Source organism: Aythya ferina, assembly GCF_964211825.1.
Source record: "Aythya ferina genome assembly, chromosome: 21".
In the NCBI taxonomy this organism is placed as follows: Eukaryota; Metazoa; Chordata; class Aves; order Anseriformes; family Anatidae; genus Aythya; species Aythya ferina.
Window position 1 is genome coordinate 4,215,279 of NC_140319.1, and position 14,511 is coordinate 4,229,789.

At 38.3% G+C, this 14,511-nt stretch overlaps 1 protein-coding gene across 3 annotated transcripts in view; it reads right to left on the reverse strand.

Annotated features, from left to right (window-relative positions):
• Positions 1-616: 616 nt before the first annotated feature.
• Positions 617-14,511, reverse strand: part of UBE4B (ubiquitination factor E4B) — a 39,091-nt gene continuing 25,196 nt past the window's right edge. For all 3 annotated transcript variants that reach the window (XM_084494910.1, XM_084494911.1, XM_084494912.1), the window contains 13 exons: positions 13,682-13,880; positions 13,307-13,445; positions 11,411-11,510; positions 10,536-10,663; positions 10,049-10,147; positions 8,971-9,206; positions 8,255-8,381; positions 7,823-7,967; positions 6,617-6,751; positions 6,047-6,238; positions 2,983-3,157; positions 2,345-2,491; positions 617-1,929 (listed from right to left, as the gene is read on the reverse strand). In XM_084494910.1, the coding sequence (XP_084351036.1) occupies positions 1,868-1,929; positions 2,345-2,491; positions 2,983-3,157; positions 6,047-6,238; positions 6,617-6,751; positions 7,823-7,967; positions 8,255-8,381; positions 8,971-9,206; positions 10,049-10,147; positions 10,536-10,663; positions 11,411-11,510; positions 13,307-13,445; positions 13,682-13,880 (1,884 nt within the window). In that variant the 3' untranslated portion in view covers positions 617-1,867. The remainder of the gene's footprint in view (positions 1,930-2,344; positions 2,492-2,982; positions 3,158-6,046; positions 6,239-6,616; positions 6,752-7,822; positions 7,968-8,254; positions 8,382-8,970; positions 9,207-10,048; positions 10,148-10,535; positions 10,664-11,410; positions 11,511-13,306; positions 13,446-13,681; positions 13,881-14,511) is intronic.

The window sequence follows — 14,511 nt, forward strand, 5'->3', positions numbered from 1 at the left end:
AGTTTTTCTTTATGCAAAAATCATTACCTTTATGGAAAACAAAACCTCTTGAAAGGTGTAACTCATGCCCTTATAAAACGTTCAGAAACCAGGATAGATTTGGATGCTGAATGACTGTTTGAAGATAAAAGCATAACTTGCTTTGTTCCATGACTTTTGGAGGGGGAAGAAGATTTGAATTTGTGGAAGGGGTGTGGATTAAGGAACTAAAACAGTCATAGAACAAACATGTCTGTTCCAATAGTCGACGGAGACACAAACTTTGGAATGCTCCCCTCCACCCTTGAGTAAATATAAAAAAAAAAATCAAAATTAACTTAGAATTACATACCCGTTGCAAAGGCCAGCACTGGATTACATACGGCCTAACTAAAACTTCCCCCTGAAGCCTTGTCACCAGCTGTCAGTTAGCTATGAATAGGAACAGGGTTCATCCACTTGGAAAAATGCTTTAGTTGGAAGTACTGGTAATAACTGTGCTCAGGGAAGTTTCACATGAAATGGTTTATTATCCCCAGATCCTAAATCACTATCAGCAGAAGTGAAAAAAGCCACCCAATCATTTGTATTTTTTCTGCTTTCACTGACTGAAAGGAAAGACAGACAAAGGAAACACTTTGTGTGAGTGTGTATCATCATTTATTGTAGTTCAAGAGTCAGGAACTGAACAGAGGACACAGCGAAAAACATAAAAGAAAAACAACCTTTTTTTTACAGACTTAATTTTAAAACACTGTGGTTTCAAATCCTTTTTAAAAAGGAAATTCAAGTATCATAAGCAGGGGGCGGTAATACAAAAATGTTTGTGAATATTTTCTTTTCTTAAAAAAAAAAAAAAAAGAAAAAAAAAGTAATTCTACATTTGCTGCACCCTTTTTGCTTTGGTAAGGCCAAGCCATGGATACAAATTGGTAAGCAACATAAAAAATGACCCCTGCCCCAAACTGCAGCCTCCAAGAATAAAAGGATCTCTGTGGACTAGCTCTAATGGCTCAGAACTGTCATTTAGCATATATTATATTTGCAGCGTTAAAAGAATGGATTTTATTATTTTAAAAAGTCACTGAAATCCTGGTATTCCCAAGCATCTAATTCTTGGCAGCTGTTGTAATGTATTTCTGTCTCAAGGCTTCTCAGAAATACCAGAGCATCTAGATCAACACAGAGGGACATCTCAAATAACGGAACGTAAAATCCACGCGTCAAACCTTTGCCTTTTTGAAATCCTCGTCTCTTCTAACACCAATTAAAAAACAAATATGCGAATATGTATAATATAAAAATACGATCCCAAGATTAACACTTTGTTGCAGGCACAGTTATCGCACAGAATATGTTCTTTTGCGGGCAGGGGAATGATTTTGTTTCTTCACAGGGATTTTTTTTTTTGCATTACAAAAAAAAAAGACAGCAGTGCAGGTTTGATGGGTGGATGAGGAAAAAGGGAGGGAAAGAGGAAAAAGTTACTGTAGCAGCAAAATGTCCAAGTTTCTAACCACAATCAAATTAACGGATATCCGGCTGTAAAAAATAAGGTTGAAGGGATGCTGCCCTGATCCATTCATCTTTGCTAAAATAATTCAGCTGTAAAAACTCCAAAACGTGACATACTGAAGGACAGTTTTGTAACATAAGCAACTTCCTAATTTGTCCTCCATGTTATTGACCATCGTTATCACTTAAATATATGTACAAGAATTAAGCTGCTTTTCTTCTCGTCCACATGCTTCTGGTCACTACTGCAAGTCAGTGCCAGTGGGCGTGCTAATCCCATCAATAACTTTCAAAGTGTATCTGCCCCACTATTAGCAGAACAGCCCACGCCCTGATCTTCCCATTGGTGTTGGCGTGCACTGCAAGGGAACTTTTAATGGTCAGCATTCTGCTTGTCTCTCATCCAGGCTTGAATTTGCTCTTTAAGTTCTGGCACTAGTAATATAAAGAAGAAAAAAAATAATTAAATTGGCTGTTAAGTTATTTAGCAATGCTACTATAAGAAAGCTGCTTGTGACTAATAGAAATTCCTTTTCTAGAAATCTGATCAGGAATATCTACTATTATTTTCTTCTGTCAACATATTTTCTGCACAGATTTCAGTAAATTTATTACTCACTTACGTATTATAACAATACTCATTACCCCTGTAGTTACAAAAACAAGGGTAGTTTGTTTATTTGCAGAAAAGGAGAGAATAAGGAATGAACTTTTCTGTGCAAATTGAGATTAAACAACTGGTAGTCGTACTGAGGCATCAACACTATCTTCCGAAAGTATATGGAACAGAAACTACACAAATTGCTTCCCCAGATCAACAGCACCATGAGTAACTTAAAAGCCAGGATACCTGGTTCCAGCATATTTTCTGTCAGTGTCTGACGATTGAAAGGATCGGTGGAGGAGTTCAGCAGATGCCTCAGGATGATTGACCTGTCCATAATAGTTCCAGATGGCAACCTCACGGGATCAGTCATCAGAGTGTCCATGAGTGGATCTGAGGACATGATTATCACAATCATCAAATTGGAAACAATAAATAAAACTTTAACCTGCACACAAAACAACTGCACAGAACTGAGAAACAGAGTCCCCACTCAGGAATGCTGCTGAAGGTACAGAAAACAGATGAAAGTAGCAGCAGGCTTAAATAAACAACAGATACGGCCCCAATTCAGAAAGGGAAAAACAGTATAAAGGCTAAGCATTAGTTATTTTCACCATATTTCTATTTTTTTTCCTTACTGTTTTAAAGTACATGTAATAAAGACAAGGCTAGAACTGGACAGTGCAATCTCAGGGTAAAACAAACAGAAACACCCTCTGGCTCTTTTCATTTACTTAGTCATTTAATTGAAATGGAGAAGGATGAGAGGCTCCATAAACAATACCTAGTTTCTACTAATATATATATTCATATTTAGAAGCAAAACAACAAAACAAATCCCTCTTGGCCTAACAATTCAGCATTTAGAAAAACCAACTTGCCTCTGAATTCATCCGGAGCATCGCTGTAATCAATTTCTGCACGGGCATTCTTGGCAACAATTTCCTCCACCTTCTCTGCCAGCAGTTTGAATTTTTCTATTGCTATGGTTGACTTGATTCCAGCCTTTCTCATCTTTGATATGACCTCCTCAAAGAGCTCTTTGCTGTAGGACCTCTACAAGCAAAGCATAAAACTTTGCTGAGCTGTAGTATCCTAATATGCCATCAAAAATTCTACAGACCTTTTAATGCTTTTTTTAAAGCTTCAGAAGAAGGGATCAATGAAACCTCAACATTACATCAGATGGAGAAGTATGCACATAACACTTTATCTAGCACAAAAATGTCAACTTTGGGGTATAATTATCCTTTTGTAAGAGTCATCGCTACTGAAGAACTATTCAGGACAAAAAAAGAGAAGACAATACCAACTAATCAAAATGTTTGAAGCATTCAGAGAGGCTGACTATAATCATTAGAACAGTTCCTTAGATAAAACAACTGTCTTGTCACTCCTGTCTGTATTCTTTTTTCTCACAGGTCTTGGCAGAATATATAGCATAAAAGGTTTTTTTGAACCCTAGATCTGCAACCACTGTACACGAAGGCAGCAAGGAAATTGCTGTCTACACCAGCAAAAATACCCTCTAAGCACTTCTTGTGGATCTTCAGGATCATTAACATCCCAGTTCCTCCCGGCTATGAGAGAATACCATAACAGAATAAGACTGATGCACCAGCTTCCAGTATTTAACATCAAGGAGTACTACAGGGATTATGTCATGATCACTTTGCCATCGAAGTTCAACTAGCAAATCCACTCCTGTTCCCTCAAGATGATGTGCTGGACAGATTACTTCAAAGGAAAAAGCAGTTTTCTGTGGAACTCCAGTGTTTGGAGTATGATTTATTAACCTCTCCAAAACAAAACAAAAAAAAACAACACTGGAGCAGTCTGCCATATGAAGTAGAAGCAGTGTACCCAAGCCTCTTGATGCTGTTGGTGTTCTTCTCCCACGTGGTAGGAACGAAATGACAAATCCTGGTAAAAGCACAGCTGACTCACTCGTTATCATTGATTTCTGCACACATACTTCAAAAAATTGTGAGTCAAGCCATGACTTAAAATCTTTTGGAAACAATGGCTGGAAGTACAAGACTGTCCAGCCCATCCATGGTATTAGTGACTACTGAAATGTGCTTTACAACAAAACTGATGAGTTGCAAGCTAACAGATACCATGCAGTTTGTTGGTGTGCAATGCAATACCGGAAGAGGTGATAACCTCCCTCCTAACACCCAAACCAACCCATCTGCCAAACTAGTAAGGCAACTTCTTGAAGCACCTAATACCCACTTGCCAGCTGGGGCAGCATGCAGCAACCTAGCACAACATACAGGGCCCAAGTGTGCATCCTAAAGCTTCAACTGATACAAACATTGCTTTCTTGTAAAGAAAGCATTAGGCAAGAATTTTTGGAAGCTGCTTATGTTCTGAAGACACCGTTTGCTTTTAACTTGGCAATGCTGTGTTTTGGTGTCAGCCTTTTAGTAGTCTAGACAATGTTCTTTTAATAAAAATTATTTACACAGTGCAAGGCTGAGTTAAGTTACAGAGCTTAAGACAGTAGGTCTCACAGGTTTCTATTTCCTTTGGGAAATTGAAAATATTCAATACAGTCCCAATCCCCCATCTACACGACCGCACTCCATGAAATACCAATCGTTACTTAGGACACACGGTGCCCACCCAAACTCCTTACTAGTCCACAGAGAGCAGAACTATGGCAACATGCCCAGGGCTTTGTAAATGTTTCCAAATTCCTGCTAATACGTGCTAGGATTTGAAATGGGGGATGTATCAAAATGCTTTTGAGAGATGCTGCCATGATCAAGCACCTTTTTTATTTTTAAATACCAGTAGCAGTTAACCGTTTGGGCATTTTCTTACTGCTTCTTTCCTGTCATTGACAGTTTCTAAGATACTGGTCACTCCCCCCAGTTTTTATGAAGGGCCACTTTGTTATTTAAGCTTTTTTCCAGTTCCCACACCAGCACTTCTTTCTTTTTAATCCCTACGTCATTGCTGTGCATTTTGCTGTAGCTAGCACTGATGAATGAATGATGGACAACGTTCTCACTCTCATATATACCGAGCAGCATGAAAAATACCCTGCGTGCTCATTACACGCACACACTCACCGTCTGTCTCAGGAGTGTTACTGCCAGAAATTAAATTATTACAGAAAAAAGATTGAGTCACCTCTGCTATCTCTGCTTCACCAGACATGCAAATACAGCGTTACGTATTTTAAAACTGCTTCCACTAGAATTTCAAGTAGCCATGGATAATGCTGTTTGTCCCTCTGGATTTTGAAAAGTTTGTGTTATAAAACATAGGCATGGACAGAAGCAATTCAGTAGTTTAACTAACATACCATCTTTACAAGAACAAAGAGGTGAGTAATAACTTATCTATCTCAAAAATTAAAACCCTGTTAACATTCTGGTCTGAAGACTACCATTGAAAAGCACATTGGCAGTACAAAGGTGTCTTAAATGTCCCTTTTATGCTCAGCTTTGTCAGTTTACTACACAGACATTCAGTAAAATGAATACAATTTAGAAACAGTCTAGAGAATGATTTTTGGATTGTTAAAATAGGCTCTTGGTCTCAGCTCTGCTTATTTTGCATTTTCTTGATGAGGAAGGAGAAGGGGGAGTCAGAACCCTTGCATACTTCATTTTTCTCTCTAGCAAAATCAGGACAAGGTACTTCCACTACATTACAAGGAGGCAGTAGCTAATAAACAACTAATGCTTGGGAAATTTCCTGTGTATGTGAAGTTTGTGTGTCTCCAAGGGACAAAACGCTTGGAAAACATATATCTACAAAGAACAGAGAGAATATGAACACAAATTATTTTCTGGAAGAAAAATTGCAAACACACATGATGGAAACTGGGTGGCAGCATACAAATAAAATGAAGCTCTTAAAGAGAATCTTCCGAAGTCCTGTTTGTCCACAACACTCACTCTTCCCCTTTATCTTTTTTGAGCTCACCTGATCATCAGCGATTGCTTTAGCAAAGCGAGCACAATCTAGCTGTAGATAAATATCAGTCAGTTGGTCCAACAGCTTCTTTGGTTCAAACCCGTATTTCTCAGGGTTTTCAACTTTTAGGTCACGGCACTTCGGGCCACACAGTTGCTGCAAGTTAAAGTTCAACATAGCAGCCAATCGTGGTCCAAGTTCCTACAAGACCAAAGTAAAACACAGATCACAGCACAAAGGCAGAGATAAAGCAGATTATCATTAGATTTGCATACAACAAGATCAGAAATTATTAACCAATACAATTATTTTGTCAGCTTGCAGGAACAATCTTCTCTTTATATATGCTTTCCATAAAAAAATGGAATGTAAACAGCTTCTGTCTAGAAGGATCACAACATCTCAGAGACTCAAGTAATGCTCTTAACATCAAATAACCTCGAGAGCAATTAGATTTCAATGCAGTTGGAAAAAAGTGAGGTGAAGGGAGACAAAGGGCCACCAAACATTTCCAGAACATTATCCAATAGCAGAGATATTAAGAGAAGGTAGAAACTAAGTGAACTGAGCAGGACTTACAGGTCTGAGAAAAGGCTTTTGAACCTGCTTGGTAAGGATATGGAACATATCAACAGTTTCTGTTGCCAGAGCGAGATATGAACGAGAGACACGCTCATCCTGAGCAAGCTGTGACTGCCGAGCCTGCTGCTGATCCTAGAAAATAAATATTGAGTGGTTAAAAAGGTTACATCCACCGAATTTCCTTCCATATTACCAATCAAAAAACCTGAACAGCCACAAAGCTAACATGATCTAGGAAGGAGAAAGAACAGACTGCAATCCAAATCCATGATACATTTTTAACTGAAGACGCAGCTCACTTTTACTACCTATTACTAAACAGAAGTCTGCACTAATTCTCCAGAATTCTGCAAAAGTAAAAGTGAATACAAATGGTATCACAAGACTCCAAATTTAGTGAGTCTGCTTACATTATTGTTCCTCACAACTACAAAACTGAGTTGTTTACTTTCCATCCAAATGCCAATACTTAAAATCAGCCTGGAATCTGAGAGTCAAGAGAGGTTTTCTTAATTTATGTACCAACATTAGTACCACAAGTTACACTGGAACAATCTGCAGATTACAGACCAGATCATTTTGTGACCACAGTAATGGCTTTGCCTTGCTAGCATAAACAGGAACAAAGGCTTCAGAAGAGCAAACCAGAATTAATAACACAAGACTTAAAAAAACAAGATCTTTGTAACTTTTCAGACTTTCTTAAAATTGATAACCTTAAAACAGAAATACCTGACATTGGTGGGTTAACACAGTTATTGTCAAATCAGGCTAAGATCTGAGGTTCAGTACTCTAATTGTCTATACCAAATCTACAAAGGATCAATGCATTAACAAAATAAAAGCGTTATTCCCTTGAAGTCAATTCAACTGGCGAGCATCTTCCACAACCTCCTTCAAGAAGGTTAAAGTCTTAGTTTCTCCATTTAGTATTTTAAGGGCACAGCAATTTAAAACTTCATACTATTTCCATGTCACACACTCTTTGCCAGCCACAACATAACTATGCAGAAGGATGTTTTTTTGCAGAATGTCATCCAGAGTGACCACAGCCATACTGGCAGCAAGAAAAAGCATTGAAAACTGCTTTTCACGAGCAGCTCTTTGATGCTGCTCCTTATTTAAAAAAAAAAAAAAAAAAAAGGTCTTGTATTGAAAAATTGAAAATAAGTAAAGGGCACTTTGAAAAACAGCTCTGTTCACCCTGGGCAGCAGGTCCCATTGTTCTTTATTCTTCATCTCCTCTTGGACTTCATGGATACGTTTTAGGGACTCCAGACTCTCATCCAGCAAGAAAGTTGTGTCATTTATCAGCATGTTGATGTAGCGAACAAACTGCTTCCCAGAGCTGAAAACATTGAAACACAGTTATCACTGCAGAGTAGATGGGTGTGCAGAGCAGACTGCAACCCCAGCAACACACCTGCTGCACTGTATATTCTGAACAATGACCCCATTCCCCAAGCCAAGTTGATTGTGATGTCCAGAGCTCAGCTTTAGAAACACTCCAGTTCTACTGGAAGGGGCTGTCATTTAAAAACACAATGGAAAGCAGCATCACCCATTCCCAATGGTAATGGCCTCCTCAGCAGATTGCATGACAGTAAGCAGCATCATAGACAATTTCTTACTCACTTGAACTCTTCCATAAATGTACCATGGTGAGCTATATTCTGCCAGAGGCTTTTGAAAATGGTGCTGATGTGGTAGCGGATTGTAAACTTGTCGTAGAACTCACTAGTTGCTCCAGTATGTTCAACATCTGAAAGAAATCAGATCCCAGCACTGAAATCAAAACTCATTCCCACTGGGATCCCCTACATCTCTCTAATAATAACAATCATTTCCTACTGTCTCCCATGTGATGACCTTCAAGCACCAAGCTTTAAGAGATTAAATTCAGTTCCCATTCAGAAATCTCCATCATAATCCCTACTTAAAGGAGCACTGTCCATTATCTAATCCAGAACCGACCTCATTCCTGAAGAAAAGCCTCAGAAAACACACTTTCTGCTGTATTCAATTCTACTCTTTGTCCTACGTACCTAAATTTCAATGCTAAAAAGGCACTGGAAACATTACAGTAAAAATAGTTCCATGAGCGCAAGGACACCGAGAAGCATATAAATTTACAGGACAGCAGCTGTGGAAAGACTAGAATTCTTAAGGTTCCTCCTAAAGCTAGTTTCACCTGATTCCTGAGCAGCAAAGCCTTGTCTTTCCAAGATCTACCCTGAATTTCTTGTGTTTTTTGTTTGTTTTTTGAAAGATCATTACAGCCAACACAGACTTTTGTCCTATAATACTCATTGCTTACTGTACAGTCACAGAACTACAGATGAAGCGCTTACCTGTGTAAAACTTCATCAAGGAGGGGACCAACAATTTAGTGGAGAGAGGATGATTCTCGATCATTTCAAAGAATTTCTGGGTCCGGGGCTGAACAGCTGGATTTGTCATGAACATCACTTCCACCAGCTTGGCTACTAAATAAGGATTTCGGATGTAGTTCTGGTTGCACAGCATCACAACAAGGAACATGACTATGTCCTGAGTACAGGGCTCATAAAGCACCTGAGGAGCATATCTGAAAGGATGGAGAGGAGGAAAATAAAATGAGAAATCCCAACCCTGTATTACAAACACAAAATTTTATATATATATTATATATATATACACACAAAGTTCAGATATCTCTGAACTCATATCTCTCACCTTCCCATAATATGAGGAAATTCTTTACTCAGAGAGTGATGAGGCAGTGGTTGGAACTATGTGATCTTTAAGGTCCCTTCCAATCCGACCCAGTCTGTGATTTCATGGTCTTATTAGAAATAGGAAGACCTTAACTCATTTTAATGTAATATCTGCCTCTCTACAAAAAATAAATTATTACTCTTCCAAGAGGTCTTGCCAGCTGTTCACGGGCAGCTGAATTTTGGCCTGATTCCAAGCATTTTCTGAAACAGTGTCATATTCTTTTGCTGTGTATCATAGTAGAGCTTCATAGCAAATTTGCTGTAACAGCACCTCAGAAAAGGAAAAACAACCATTCACCTGCTCCTCATACACAACAGCAAAGTCTGAATTTGAAGGCATGTCTTCAGGAAGAAAGTAACCAACTTCAGAATTACACCCAAACAGCATTCACACCTGTCCTAACTGCTAAAACTATACAAATAAATTTCATCCTATCAAAGCTATAATAGAGGAGATTTTATACTTCTTAAGCCATGATTTTTTCTTTTAGGTATTATTCTAGTGATGATTAACCCTAATGTGAAATTAAAAGGTGTCAAGCTCCAAACTACGTAACTCTAATAAATACAGAAAAACTAGCAAACTATTTTCACACCCTCAATTTGTGTGCACACCACCTGTTACAGGGGTAAAGGGCAGTACAAATTTTCAGAAATCACTTTTACTTACTGTACAATAAAAAATAAAAATTCAGCAACATCTTCCACATAAAACTCAGGCAGTGCTGCAAATACTTTTGGAACTTCAGGAGTTAAAGGCAGCTTTATGCTGTAGAATGAAAGATGCAACAAAAAGGACAATGAAATATAGGGGTTAAGTAGCACATGTCCTGAGTTCTTTTACAGAATTCACCTATGGGAACACTTTACAAAAGATCTAACATTAACTTTTCTAAGATCTATGCCAGTGCTTCAGATCTACTAACCACACCTGAGGGTTGCTTCCCATCTACCCCATGCCCTCCAACCAAACCTTAAACTACGAATAAGACACATATTCCATGCAAGAACATATGTCACTGATAAAAATTAAAGTAACTTTTACATAGAAACATAGGTAGATATTGTAAAAAATACTAGAACAGCTAAATTCAGTAAACAGCCTACCATGATCTGAAATACCAAATAAAATTTACACAGATAATCCTGGAACTTACTTGGGATAGGCGGGGTCAAGAATGCGAAGCATCAGCTGAATAACCATGCCATAGAAATTCAGACATCTCCTGAGGAAGTTCTCATCCAGCAAACCAGCATCTGCACAAGCCTTGCACCTCACCAGTTTCTGCAGAAGATACAAACAAAAACTATTCCAGCAAGACAACATAATAGGAAAGGGAGACCAGACCTAAAGCTAAATCAATGCGTATGTGAATTATGACAATTGTACAAAGGTCTCTTCTTAAAATATGCACTTAAAACAGGGCACTTAAACCTCAACTTAACACAAAAAGCACATAATGCAGGCATGGACAGAGCCTTTTACTAGCTCTAAGGGAACAAAAAGAAGTAACAGAGGTGTCAAACTGGGAAAATGTGCAATTGAAGTCATCTTGCTCATACAGCTCAGGAAATTTTTATCACCTTATACGAGGAAGACCTAAGGAGAACAGACACCTCCATAAGAGGACCCCCAGTGTATTCACCTTTCCAAGAATTCTACTTGAGATGAGGGACTTGAGAGTTCTGTCTCCCCCTTGGGCATGAACTGTGCACAACTACCCCTGATCAAATCACAGTCCCTTTGATGTTCTCTCTCCAACAAAAACAGTATTTTCTTCTTTCTCAGGAATATTGGCTAAGTTCATTTTGGAATTACTTCAAATTTTCAAGTCACAATTCACTTGATACTGTGTCATGACCACCACTTAGTACACTCAAAATAAGCTTTAACATGCTCACATGGTTCATAGTTTCTTGGAAGTGGGGCTTTTGAATCATTACTGTGAATTTGTATTTAAGCACTAGGACAAAATAAACATACAGACGGTTTGACAAAGGCATTTTGTTGTGATCCAAACCACTTACAGACCTTAAGCTGTGTCTTGCAGCGTTTTAGCATTTCTCGATGCCTAGTAGCCAGAGGGGAATCCTTCCATTGACTTTCATTGTTTTTCAGATCTTCAACAGTCCTGCAAACATGCAATAATTGGTTATCATGGCAGAGGGGATACTTATTGCCATCTGCAAGTCATTTAACCTACATAACTGCTAAATAAAGAGGAAAGACTGAAAAAAGTGGAGGAAAATGGCAATTATCTTCACAGAAGATACCATAATCACAAGAAAAATAAACTGCTTTTGTAAATGCAGATGTAACATCTGCACAGTGTGCATTCAAATATACACTAGCTCCAACATACATGCCCGTCAGACAAATGAATAGTCTGTAGTCTCCCTGCCAGCATAAGGGCCATTAAATCAAGATGGTTGATATTACTGCCCTTCCCTTACCTACTTTGTCACTCTGCCCTATATAAAAAAAAGAACTTAAATGCATGTTATACAAATACACTATTAACATTGACAAATCCTGCTTACTCCTATGCCTTACCTCTTTTTAGAAGGGCAGCTGATTAGAACAAAACTCAATATACTGAACTACAATCCCTTTTCTTCCCTCTTCTAAACACAATTTCCTTTCCACATCAACCTCTGCCTACAGCAGAAAAATACTCAGTCTAATTTCTTTATTAAATACGTTGTCTGGTGTTGCAAGCAACTAGGCAACTTATGGAAAATGCTGAGCACTAAGGTCCTATTGAAGTCAGTGAAAGCCAAGAGCTCTTCAATGCACTCTAGCACTACATGGAGACTGCTGCGTAGGCAACTCGTTTTCAACAACTCTAAATAAGGAAAAGAAATACCTTCTTCTTCAAGCCAAATGTGTAGCTTATTTACAAATAATTCAGTCTGTTTATTTGAAAATATTTTTTTCTTTCAAGTATACTGACCCTTCCTGCTCTGTTTTCTGCAGCTTCCCAAGTTCTTGGCCTGCATGAGCTTTAAAAGCTAAAAATGAAATCACTATGAATGCAGTCCAAAAATCCTGTAATGAACTCATGGTATTACTGCCAAGGAACATTTACCAAAATGCAGTGAGTGCAATTATAAACAATGGAAAATACTGATGATACAAAAAATCATTCTAATTTTAACAGAGTATTCTTCGAGGTTTAGCAACTATAAAAGTCTATTTGGCTTTATGCCAAGACAAATGGAAAACAGCAGTATCTTCAAGTCAACATCATAACTTCTATTTATAATTTTTAAAGTGGTAAACCACATGCTGAAAGACGTGTACATCCATAATACTAAGAGTTTACTGTTGAAGCCTTTTTACAGATAATACAATTAGTTATTCCACCTTGGAAACCAAGGGAACAAGGCAAGTATCTTCTGTGAAACACAAAACAGCGCAAGCACTGCTAATGGTGTGCTGTTTCCGAAACTGTAAGTCATCTGCACGACTTCTATTTATCAGACATGTAAACTTACATGCTAGCCTATGGCTATGCCAAAGAGCCCAAGACACTGACATCCACACACCATCAACCACACACCATATTAAGTTATGATAAATAGTGTTTAGTAATGTCATGGAATCTAACATGCTCTGAAGATCAATCCAATCCTCTTTTAAATGGAATGGTCTTCTCACCAATTTGAGCTGCTTTGTGTAAATAATATCTTCCCTCCCATTATTACTTGCATTCCTGATGCAAGCCACAGTCCCTCAATGTAAGCAAAATCCATAACTGCCAGAAGCATCAGATTAACAAATGGTTACAGATGACCTCTGACAATTTGATTAAAGCCATTGTTGAGTGTTCTTATTTCCATTAGGTTTGTAGAACTTGCCATCATGCCGAAAACAAGACATCAGTAGGACAGCAGGGGACATACTACATAATTAACAGCTTCTAACCTGTTGAGTTCCCTGATGGCCCGCAGCCTACGTATGTACCGACGGCAGCTTGGCAGGATGGAGAGATGATGGGCATGCAGGGTTAAGAAGAAACATTCTGTTGGAAATTTCGGCTCAGAAAATGGAGAGGGATCCCTGTCTAGAAAACAAACAAAAAAGCAGGGTCAGTGAAGAAGTTAACAAATGGGCTGTGCCTTATGTAGGGGTGAGACCTTAGACTCATCTTTCTTTACATCAAGTAAGAGCAGACAGCATCAAGAAAAAAATACATTTAGGAATAAGGGAACTATCTGCTAGAATCAAGCACTTCCATGTGCCTCCAACAGCAAAAATACAAGGCAGAGTTAATGTTCAAAATATACTCAAAGCACTCACAAAGCTCAGCAATCCAGGCTGCAACATCCTCCATTGTTGCTTTCACTCTTGTCTCATCTGTTGGGAGGTCAATACGACACCTGGGATGAAATATGTACATGGGATCAACCGTTTCCAGCTTTATCTTCGTACTTAGTTGCTGCAGTACCCATAGGAAGTTGAGCATGAAACCATCTGTAGATACCAAACGATCATCTGTCTGTAGAGTAAAAGGAAACGATTCAAAACTTAAGTTTAGAAATACAAGAGACTTTTCTGATGCTTTAATAGTAGTCAACATAAAGTATATCAGTTCAAGAAAAGGGAGAAGTGAGTAAGAACATGGATATGTAAAGCCTTCCTGAGAACTGGAAGATCATTTACTAACATATTGTCTTTTTCTTTCTCCATGGTTCATGTTCAAACAGGCATTCTCAGTAACGTTAAACAAACAGAAGTAGTAGAAAATTAGAAATGAAAAGGATTTGCAAGCGTTTCTTTCAAGAATGGTTTGCTACAGGTAGTCAGCAACAGCTGTTTCAAATAGTTGCTGAGCTCCAATTTATAACTCCTATCTTAAATATAAAGCTTCTGTTCTTCATTGGAATTTCACAGAAATACAGTGATGGATCCAAATGTTTGCTTTTGAAATCGGAGTTGAAGACAACAGTGATTCAAACTTCAGTTGTTCACGCACAAGAAATGAGTGCACTACTTTATACAATGACAAAATAACGCCCTGGTCCTTCATTGGAACCACACCAGCTCATATCTGCATTACTCTTTTTACGGGACCACACAAGCAAAGCTCAGCAACTTATCAGCTGGGGAAAAAGGGGTTTTAAACACAG